Below are 11,763 nucleotides of genomic sequence, written 5' to 3'. Positions count from 1 at the left end.
GGGCTTGTTTCTGACTCTTTGATGTGTGCAGGAGTCCATGGAGATGTGGCTATGCGTCAAGCGGGCCATCTCTGCTGCCGAGCGGGCGAAAAAGGCCTATGACCACGGCACAGCCAAGGTCGCTGAAGCAGGCAAGGCACTTCAAGTCCACGCCCAGCTGCTCAAGGAGAAGGAGGCTGCCGAATGGCAGGCTCTCGCTTCGGAGGCGAAGGCGGAGGAAATGCGGATAGCCTTGGAAGCAGCGCAGGCGGCGGCTAGGGATGCCGAGGCGGCTTCGGAGGCGGTCCAAGATGCCTTGGAAGAGTCGGAGCGGACCAAGGCTACTGAGATCGAGGCTGCCGTTCGGTCAGCTATCCAGGGTTACCGCTCGTCTGAAGAGTTCACTGCCCTTCTAGACGGGGAAGTCGGCTCGGAGATGGCGGACCTGCTGTACCGATTCAAGCGGTACAACCCTGGGCAAAAGCTAAATCTGAACTTTGCTGCCGATCCTCCTCCCCTTCCTGAAGGAATAACCGAGGAAATGATCGAGGACTACGAAGGGGAGGATGCTGCTAGGGGCTCTGAGCCTGCCGAGGTTGCCGCCGGCGATGAAGCTTGAAGGCCTTTTGTATTTTGTAATTTTAGTTTTGGTTTTTCTGGGTTTTTGTTCCCGAACACATTGATGCCGAGGGCATCATTTTAATTTGAATTTAAGCTTAAACTGTCAATTGTCTGAGCAATGTTCATTGATGCCGAGGGCATTTTTATCCAAGTGTTAACCCGTGTTGAGTATGTTATAATTGCCAATTGTCGTAGGCTAATTGCCGATCGAATGTTAACTTCGAAACTTTAAATTTCACGATTCCCAATGGGATCTGTCGTAAGGCACTGCATATTTTACCTGCCCCTTGCCTTGCGGCATTGGACCGATCAAGTCTAGTCCCCATTGTGCGAAAGGCCAAGGGCTTACAATCGGTGTCAGAGGTTCGACAGGGATATGCAGGACGTTACCGAAGCGCTGGCATTTATCACATCTCTTCACTAGTGAATTAGCGTCCTGATGCATGGTCGGCCAAAAGTATCCCTGCCGAAAGGCTTTGTAGGCGAGGGATCGGGACCCGGAATGGTCGCCACACACACCCTTATGGATCTCCCGAAGGACGTAGTCCCCCTGTTCTGTCGTAAGGCACTTGAGATATGGGGTGGTGTAGCCACGTTTGTAAAGCACATCGTTGATGACAGTGTACCTTGCTGATCGGTATCTAAGCTTTCGGGCTTGGGCCTTATCTTCAGGAAGGATGCCGTTCGTCAAGTATAAGTAGATATGAGACATCCAAGTATCCTCGTACCTTACGGTACACGTTTCGGAGGCTGCCGTGCTTGGTTGGGCGAGAATCTCCACCTGCACCTTTCTTCCGACCTTGTCGTTTATCGCCGAAGCAAGGCCCGCAAGTGCATCGGCATGGCCGTTTTCACTTCTGGGGATCTGTTTGATCTCGTAGGCTTGGAAACTTTGGAGTAGCCGATGGGCGGTTGAGAGGTAGGCGTACATGGACGCATCCTTGGCGGCGAAGTCTGCCGTTACATGGTTCACGATGAGCTGGGAGTCGCTGTGAGTTCGGATTTGCTTTGCATTCATGCTCTTGGCTAACTGAAGGCCGACCAAGAGAGCCTCATATTCCGCCTCATTGTTGGAGGTTCGGAAGTCGAATCGGAGGGCGTACTCGATCTTGAGTCCGTCTGGTGTGGTCAGTACCAAGCCTGCTCCCCATCCTTGCTGGTTTGCCGAGCCATCGACGTGCAAACCCCATACGGGAGTTGAGGTGTCAAAGCGTTCGGCGTCTAACTCAACCGGTAATCCGGTCTTGGTAACCGCCTCGGGCGTCGACTGTGCTGTTGATGGGGTAAGCTCGGAGATAAAATCGGCAATAGCCTGGCCTTTTTCGGCGGGCCTCGAAACGAACTACATGTCGAATTCTCAGAGTTCGATCGCCCACTTGATCAATCGGCCAGAAATTTTTGGTTTCTGGAGCACTTGCCGGAGCGGTTGGTTGGTCAGGACTTTGATTTCGTGAGCCTGAAAGTATGGCCGAAGTCTTCGTGCCGAGACAAAGAGAGCTAGCGCAAGCTGCTCCAATGGGGGATACCGAAGTTCAGCACTCTGGAGGGCCTTACTGACATAGAAAACCGGTAACTCCACCTTTTCCAGTTTTCGTATCAATACCGAACTGACGGCAGTGCTGGATACCGAAAGGTATAGGTAGAGGATTTCCCCAGGTAGTGGTTTTGACAAAAGGGGGGCTTTGCTCATGTAGTTCTTTAAGTCTTGAAATGCCTTATCGCATTCGGCAGTCCATACGATATGATGTTTGCCCCCTTTCAAGGCTTTAAAGAATGGTACACACTTGTCGGTATCTTTTGATATGAAACGGGTCAGAGCGGCCACGCGTCCAGTAAGGCTTTGAATGTCCTTTGTCGTCTTCGGCTTCTCCATATCGATGATTGCCTTTATTTTTTCGGGATTCGCTTCGATCCCTCTCTGACTGATCATGAATCCGAGGAATTTCTTGGAAGATACACCGAAGGAGCATTTCTTCGGGTTGAGTCTCATCCGGTATTCTTTTAGTATGCCAAACATAAATTGTGCAGGTGTTCTTCGGCAGTTCTGCTTTTTACCAGCATGTCGTCAACGTACACCTCCATGATGTTGCCGATGTATCCGGCGAAGATTTTGTTGACAAGCCTTTGATATGTTGCCCCCGCTTTCTTCAGGCCGAACGGCATGACATTGTAACAGTACAACCCTTTGTCTGTTATCGGGAGGGTGCATGAATATCTGATTGTAGCCGGAATAGGCGTCCATGAAGCTCAGCAATTTGTGGCCAGCAGTGGCGTCCACAAGCTGGTCTATCCGTGGTAACAGAAAGCTGTCCTTCGGGCAGGCCTTGTTGAGATCGGTATAGTCTTGGCACATTCGCCACCCGCCTGTGGCCTTTCTGACCATCACAGAATTTGCCAGCCATACCGGATACGTTGCCTCCCGGATGAAGCCGATGGTTTGAAGTTTATCGACCTCCGTACGCATTGCCTCGTACCGTTCGGCATCGTATGATCGGCGCTTCTGCCTTACGGGTTTATAAGCGGGGGAAATGCTGAATTTATGGCTGATGACCTCAGGGGAGATGCCGGGCATATCCTCGTAAGACCATGCAAATACTTCCGAATGGTGCCGCAAGAAATTTATGAATTGTGTTCGGAGGTCAGCAGTGAGTTTCGTGCTGATCCTAACCTGACGATCGGGCCGTTCATCGCTCAAGGTTACCGTCTCTAATTCCTCTGCGGGCTGTGTGTGAAGGGTCGGGGATTCATCTCTTGGATCATCGACTGGTCCCGTACCGTTCGGTAGCCCCTGCACAGACATGGTCTCGTCGGGGAGTTTGAAAGAGGTTGCCTTGAGAGACGTGGCGTAGCAGGTTCGTGCACTCAACTGATTTCCCCGGACTGCTCCCGTGCCGTTCGGGGTTGGGAACTTCATCAATAGCATGTGTGGCGAAAGATGCGCCTTAACCCTCGTAAGTGCCGTTTGGCCAACGATGACGTTGTATGCCGTGGGGCAATCAACGATGAGGAACTGATCGTATGTCGTCGTCTTTCTTGGCGCTGTGCCAAATGTAATCGGCAGTTTTACACTACCGATCGGTTGGACCAGGTCTCCCAAGAAGCTTAACAGAGGTGTCAACTGCCGGTTGACCTTATTGTCATTTATTCTCATCTCTCTGAAAGCTTCGGCAAAGATCACGCTCACGGAACTCCCGGTATCGATCAGTACTCGCCCTACATCGTACTCGGCAATTTCAGCTCGGATGATCATCGGGTCGTCGTGGGGATAGAGGACTCCCTCTTCTTCCTCTTCGCAAAATGTGATCGGTTCCCAATGAACTTTTGGTACTTCCTGGTGCCGATTCACCTCTATTCCGAATACCTGAGGAAACTGTGCGGCGCGCACGTACTGCTTCATCGAACGGTTGCTCATACCCGCAACGGTAGGGCCACCGCTGATAATGCTTATCATGTTTATCTGCCGAGTCGGATTCGGCACCGGCGCCGGTGGCTACCGGGCGATATACTGATCTAGCCTCCCCTCTCTGATCAGCCGTTCGACAATCTTTCTCAGGCTTATGCAATCTTCCGTATTGTGGCTGTTGTGCTGATGGTACCAGCAGAATTTGCCGATATCCCGGTTGTCGTTCCCACAGACGGCGCCAAACTGTTGATGCGAAAAAGTGGTTTGACACGTGTCCTCGCTCAACTTACTGATATTATGTCTTCAGAAGGGAGTTAGTCTTCGGAAGATCGGGTTCCTGCAAAAGGATACGTTCGGTAAGACCTTGGGATACCAGTGTGGTACCGGCCGAAGGCTCTCCGATGCTTAAGTAAGTACGGATTTAGTAAATATTGGATTACAGATCAAGCGGTAGCGTACCGTTGGTTTTTTCCCTCCTTTTGGGGATAGGGGTCTCCTTATATAGGCCTTGGGAGGCGTGCACTATGCTCATATTTCCGATGTGGCACTGTAGAAGCGGATTGTGAGCATGACACGCGTCCAGGTGTAAAAGAGACAAGATGTATGGCTTCGGTAGTGAACATGCCGAAGGGTTTATTGAGATAAATATCGATTCAGTCCACGTGTTTGGCAACCATAGGTCGTTTATTTTCAGTATAAACAATCTATTTCTTGTAATCATTGGTTAACTCTTTTCCACCAGCTTTTCATTCTTACACACTTAGTCAATATTTGCGGATGGTCTCCCACCTTTTATCTCTTCTTACTTTTTACTCAAATTGCAATTGGTAGGGAGATATGATGATGGTCATTAGATATTTGAAGAATAACAATTAGAAAGCATTCTCCACTCACCACCAATGGATAAGTGGTGATGAAGAAAACCTCTTCTAGCTTGGATTACTCCTCAATGCCAAAAGTTGATAAAAATTAACAACCAAATATTTGATTACTTTTGGCTCTTTATCAATTAATATCCTTAAATGACTCTCAGTTGTTGCTTTGAAATTGATTGGGATATATAAAAGACCATTGAGCCCAGGAACTGCGATTTACTATTAGTTTCCACAACCCTCTTGACTATTTTGCCACGTGGACATCAAATAGTACCTGTCCAGCGTGTTTTTGGATAAAATAGTCATGATTGTTACTGAATTTAGTCAAAAAATTGTGAAGGGAGAGAATGTTTTGGCCATAATCACATCATATATTTTCTTATTTCCATCTCTTTCCTTCTTTTTCCTTTGTTTAATCATTCTTTTATCATCCACTTGCCTTTCTCTACTTCACCTTCTCCTTTGGTGTTACACTTCACGTGCTTCCTTCAGAATCCTCATATTTCCTTTATTTTAATATTCTTTCTTACAAAAAAAAGAATATAAAAAATTTGCATGCACACCATGATGCCCTTGTCTCACATGTCTCACAATAATTTTCCTTACTAGAAATGGTCTCCAACCTCTGTATAACGTTGGGCAAAACTGTATATTCCATGATTTGGCCTCTAAACCATGTATTTTAGCTAGAATAAAGAATTTGGCCAAAAAGTGCAAATTTTGGTACAAGCAGCCACCTTTTGCTTTAGATTGGAATACAATCGGGTCACAAAAGATAATGTCGACTGGGTATATATTAACTTAAGATTACTTTAACAAGACAATAGGCGTCGCTCTTCTACCAACTTAGTTAGTTTAATCTAAAGTTGTCATGACATATGAAAATTAGCATAATGTCGAATTACACTCATAAAATTTATTGACAAAAAAGGGGTTGATTATCGTTCCTGTTATGATACCATGAAGGAAGTTGATTTGAAGTTCCAGCCTAAAACTAATTGACAATGAGAGGTAATAGCCCAACTCCTTATACTTATACTATGTCCCTTACCTTTTCAACACAACTAAGGACAAACATTCTCAGCAGTCCCAACACTGGAAGTCAGCCTCTAACAACCCCAGCTTGATTGGGGCAAAAAGAAAAACCTTTGGTTTTCTACTGGGGCGCCGCATGTCCAAGGAGTCACTACTATATTTTACTATTTGCACGACGATGAGAAATTCGTCACACAAGAAACACTTGCGCGACGTAAAAACTAATTCGCAGCACAAACTAGTGCATATAATAATTTTATATTTTTAAACTTGCGCGACCAAAAAGTTCGTCGCGAAAGAACACTTAGCGCGACCATAGATGTTATCGTCCCGCAAAGTTAGGAAGAAAAACGCAGATTTATTTTATTTGGTGCCAAACACTTTCGCAATGACACATATCGTCGCGACAGAACACCTAGCACGACCATACCCGTTATCGTAGAGTAAAGTTTGCTGGAAAAACCGTTGGTTATTTTATTTGGCTCTACACTTGCGCGACGACAGCTGTCGTCGCAAAAGAATACTTAGCGCGACAATACACGTTATCGTCGCGTCAGAAAAACGTGGGATTAGTTTATTTTAAGCCAAATATTTGCATGAGGAAAAAACTGTCGTCGCATAAAGTTTGATGCTGGCACATTTATGCGTGACGACAATGGTCTTTTGCGCGACAAGAATGAGCATTTGCGAGACGAAATTTGGAGCGACGAAAATGATTTCTCATCGTGTAAAATTTGGATGTCGACACGTACTTGCGCGACGAAAATTATATTTTGGGTGACAAAATAGACCACTTGGGCGACAAAATCCTTCGTCATATAATCTAGATTCAACCATTGCAGAGGCAGACTGCAAAAAAAAAGCTCTGCCTCTGCCTCTGCTTCTGTTGGGAATTCACTACGTTCATTGGATAAATATTTTTTGTTATTAGTTTAAAAGTATTAATGTAAATTCATACTAACGCTATTAATTTTGTTCTTTTTAGGGATATTATGTGTGATTGGTGGAGAACGATTGAGAAGGTATTTTATTCTTTTTATATTTCAAAAATATAAAATTAATTACATTATGTTATACTTAGTTTGTTATGTTTATATTTCTTTCGTGAAATTATATTTATATTATATTGTTAAATTGTGCGTAACGTAGCACAATGTGTTGTGATGTACGAAGTTAATTGAAATTAACTTCGTACTTTTTTTTTACTTTTTTTTTATTTTTAGTAAAACTTAGTTTCTTGTTCGAGATTAGTTGGATTTCGTGCATGGATGCGAAAGAATGACTGCGGTGCAATTAATTCTTCAATTGTCCCATTATTTGGACAGTTTGGGAATGCATAGTCATGTCACATAATTTACACCTACAGGATAAGGTTTCGGTTGTGGAGATTTCGGTGTCATCTCTGTACGTTCTTCGGGTGATACATAGGTATTTTATACGTACGGTACACCTCAAGAACTGTATCGAGATGCTGCCAAAATTCATCCTCGTCGAAATCTAATCTTACGTAGCTGTAAATTACGTCACATGACTATGCATTCTCGAATGGGATAGGGCCCTTACTGGAGGCATAAGGTGACATTAAGATTTAGTAAGAAGTTGTTGTGATTGTTGTGCGGTGATTGTGGTTCCAGGAATTATGAGCAGGAGGTGGATACAGAATCTGAATAGATGAGCAGACGAATACTTGGATGGAATCGAGGATTTTATTGACTTTGCACGTACACGCAACCCGGGTGCAACTAGAATCCAGTGTCCTTGTAGGAGTTGTAACAGCACGTTGTGGGAGACAATTGAAAATGTTCGATTTCATTTAGTAAGGAATAGAATGATTGAGACATATAGCACTTGGAACCATCACGGGGAACAACTAGACAATGCTTTGTCTTCAAGGGCCACAAGAGTGGACAATGTTGAGCCTATTGTGGATTCTAATGAACAAGTCAGGGATATTATAAATGATGCTTTTCCATTTGCATCAACCAACATCAATCAAGAAGGGGAAGATGACGTGCCTACACTAATGGACAGTGCAGAGTTCGAACAATATGAAAAACTGTTTAAAAATGCCAACCAAAAGTTATACCTGGGGTGCGAGAGCTTTTCCGTTCTCACGGCCATTGTGGAGCTAATGCAAAAAAAAATAAAGTATCGTATGTCGAACTTGTGTTTCGATTACTTTTTGGGGGTTTTCAAGAGAATGCTTCCAATGGACAATTGTTTGCTGAAAGACCATAGACACGCCCAAAAGGTGTTGGAATGGTCTTGGAGTGGGTTATGAAAAAAATTCACGCTTGCAAAAACAACTGCATGTAATTCTACATACATGCCCTATATGCAATGAGTCGAGGTTCAAAATGACATCTCATAATAGAATGACTAAGATCCCACAAAAACTCATGTGTTATCTGCCCTTGAAACGTAGGTTGCATATAGGGCAGATGACGATGTGATGCGGCATCCTACAGATGGGGAGGCATGGAGAGAGTTCGATCGAACGTTCCTCGAGTTTGCTGCTGATCCCCAAAATGTTAGATTGAGACTTGCCACTAACGGATTCAATCCGTACAAGGTTCTAAACCAACACCATAGCACTTGGTTGATTTTCGTATTCCCATATAATTTACCGCCGTGAAAATGCATGAAAAAAGAATACATGATGATGTTTGTTTTGATAACTGAGGATCCTAGCAGGTCAATCGAGGTTTACTTAAGGCCGTTGGTTGATGAGCTCAAGGATTTATAGACAAACAGTGTGTGCATGTACGATAAATTCACTGGAAGATGTTCACTTTGGGAGCAGCAGTTATGTGGAATATGAATGATTTTCCCTCATATGCAATGGTTTCTGGGTGGAGCACAAAGAATTATATGGCATGCCTTGTATGCAAGGAAGATGTAACTTCTAGTTGGCACGTTGAAAAATTTTGTTACCTTGGTCATCGAAGATGATTGCCATGGGACCACGAGTAGCGGGAAAAAAATAAAGAGTTCGACGGGAACATAAAGCGTCGCCTCAGACCTAGAGAATGGTCCGGTGATGAGATCTTGGAATAACTTAACCGTTTGGATTTTGCTCCATTCAGAAAAAAGTTAGTCAGACCAGACCTTCTACACATTTGAACTGGACGCACAAGCCTATGTTTTTTTAGCCTCAGGCACAATCTCGATGTTATGCGTGTTGAGAAAAATGTCTTTGACACATTGATGGGCACGCAAGGGCAAGACAAAGGACACAACGAAAGATCGTCTTGATTTGAAAAGAATGGGCATAGATGAACAAGGACAGTGATAAAGCTAGAAGGGATCTTGCATTTTTTTTTTCCATGAAACTGAATGACAAAAAAGATTTTCTAAAGTTTGTATTGTTTGTAAAGTTTCCTGATGGGTATGCTTCTAATATTGCGCGTTGCGTAAATGTTGATGGGGGTAAATTTGTTTGACTAACGAGCCATGACTGCCATGCATTTATGCAACGCCTACTTCCTGTGGGTATTCGACACCTATTGCCGAAAGATGTAGTGAAACCAATTATATTGTTGTCCAGATTTTTTTCCCAACTAACGGCAAAAACATTGCGAAAGACAGACATTAATCAGTTGTGCCATGACATTGTCCAAGTCCTATGCAAGTTTGAGATGATATTCGCTCCAACTTTCTTACCAAATATGATCTGATATTCCCTCCAACTTTCTTACCAAATATGATCCACGTGATGGATCACTTGCCAATAAAGAAATTACTTGCTGGTCTTATCAACTATTGTTGGATGTATCCAATAGAAAGGTATATTTTCCTCATCATTTGTTTATGCATCCTTATCCCAAGCTTGCTAATTTGTATCATATCGTTTAATTTTGGCAGGCTTCTCAGATTGCTAAAAAAAAATACACGCAACATGGCGAAGCCCGAAGGATCAATTATAGAGACTTGGGTTCAATATGAGTCGCTTGCTTTATGTGGAATGTATTTAAAAGATGTGGAGACGGCTTTCAATCATCCTCAGTGCAATAATGACAGAGGTGTGAGAAATGAGAAACTTTCTGTTTTTGCCCAAAGCGCACGACCCTTTGGAGATCCTGTATAAGGAGAGTCGTTTTCCAGAAATGACATGGAAGTAGCGCATTGGTTCGTACTGAACAATTGTGATGAGATAATGGCATACTTATATGAGTATAAAGAGATGATGAAGCGAGAAGATCCATCACATTTGTATGCCAAGAAACACCACAAATTGTTTCCGCAATGATTTTTGGAATATGTAAGTTATAAGTGTTTTGTATTTGACATATATATATATATTGTAGTATTTAATTTTCTCAAACTAACATGTGAATGTTTTTGTATAATATTAGATGAATAAGTTGAAATCATAGAATTCCCCCACTTACAGTAAAGATTTATATAACTTGGTGTTCGGCAAGATTCGCGCTGAATTGTTCTCTGGTTGCCATGTTAACAGCGTCAAGTTTTTGGGGACTGAACGAGATGACAAGTTGTGTATGCAAAACAGCGGTGTCCATGTCCCAAGTGGAGGCGAAAGTAAGGACATTGATTTCTATGGCAAACTCACAACTGTCATGCAATTGCTTTACAAAGACCGATACCAAGTGATCATGTTTAAGTGTCGATGGTTTGATACAAACCCAACTAGGCAGGGAGATGTTAAAATCGACAATGGCTTACTATCTGTGAACATTAACAGAACTTGGTATAATAATGACCCTTACATTTTGGCAAACATGGCAACACAGATTGTGTATCTAGATGACCTTAAAGCCGGGAGCGGTTGGAAAGTTGTTCAGAAGATGGATCAGAGGAACGTGTATGCTATACCAGAACTCCCAACTGACAACGACGTCGACAACATCGCTGACTAGCGTTTAGAATCTTCAATGGAAAATTATGCGAAAACACTTCGAGATACAAATATTATACAATAACCATTTCATATATAAGGAGTGTCTTCAATCGAAATACCGATTCAGGCAATTACAATTGACCTCGATGATCTTCCGCGATACGATGTTGCAGTGGGCTCGAACAACGACGATGATGTAGTTCTAGAGAAGGAGGATTAGGAGACCGAAAGTGATGATAGCGACGATAACGAAAGTTATTATAATTCAAATGATGAATAATGCAATTTATTTGCGACTTGCCATGTGAAACATAGTAAATGAATTTTTTGTAATTTAATTATGTTAGTGTAAAGATTTTGGCAAATATGCTTGTTTGAATATATGTACTTGTTATATCCAAACCTTATATATGTGGAGAAATGAAACATTGTTAAATAAATTGAGCTATAAAAGAAAATGAGAAATGAAAATAAATTGAGCTATAAAACATTGTTAAATAAATATATCCAAATCCATTTGATAATATTTTTTAAAATTGTTTTTAGAGAACATTTTCAAAAAATGAAAATGAGAAACAAACCTTAACATTCCCCTATGAAAATGAGATGAGGACGGAGGTGCGTGGACAGTCGTCGGTATGTATCCTACCTTTTAATTGTTTTCCCTTCAAACTTTATATATTTCTATTACTTAATGTATGTAATTAATTTATTGCAGATGAAATACAACTTAGAAAACCTCGACGATGGGTCATTAGTGTACGTCAACAGACTCTTTGCTTAGAGGCACAAGCAGTGGAAGAGCGACCTACACCACCATTTTCAAACATTTGATGATCCGCAGGTCGCTCTTCAAGACGGTTCCCCGAAGGAGATTGAGGGGTTGGAGGATAGTTGGGCGTGGCTCTGCGGTCATTTTCAAGAGTCCGATGTTGTGGTTTTTTTTTAATATTAAGTTGAAAATTATTACATGTTTCTTACTAATGTTT

General features: G+C 42.8%; 1 protein-coding gene across 1 annotated transcript; it reads right to left on the bottom strand.

Moving 5' to 3' along the window:
- Nucleotides 1–835: 835 nt before the first annotated feature.
- On the bottom strand, nucleotides 836–2,473 carry LOC117621817. The gene is made up of 2 exons (XM_034352362.1): nucleotides 2,042–2,473; nucleotides 836–1,942 (listed from the first exon to the last, which is right to left on the bottom strand). Exons 1-2 carry the CDS (start codon nucleotides 2,471–2,473, stop codon nucleotides 836–838), a joined length of 1,539 nt encoding a protein of 512 aa, XP_034208253.1.
- Nucleotides 2,474–11,763: the final 9,290 nt, after the last annotated feature.

This window comes from Prunus dulcis, chromosome 3, assembly GCF_902201215.1.
Source record: "Prunus dulcis chromosome 3, ALMONDv2, whole genome shotgun sequence".
Taxonomy (NCBI): Eukaryota; Viridiplantae; Streptophyta; class Magnoliopsida; order Rosales; family Rosaceae; genus Prunus; species Prunus dulcis.
The sequence above is the reverse complement of the archived record's forward strand: the minus strand, read 5'-3'. Positions and strand labels throughout refer to the sequence as shown.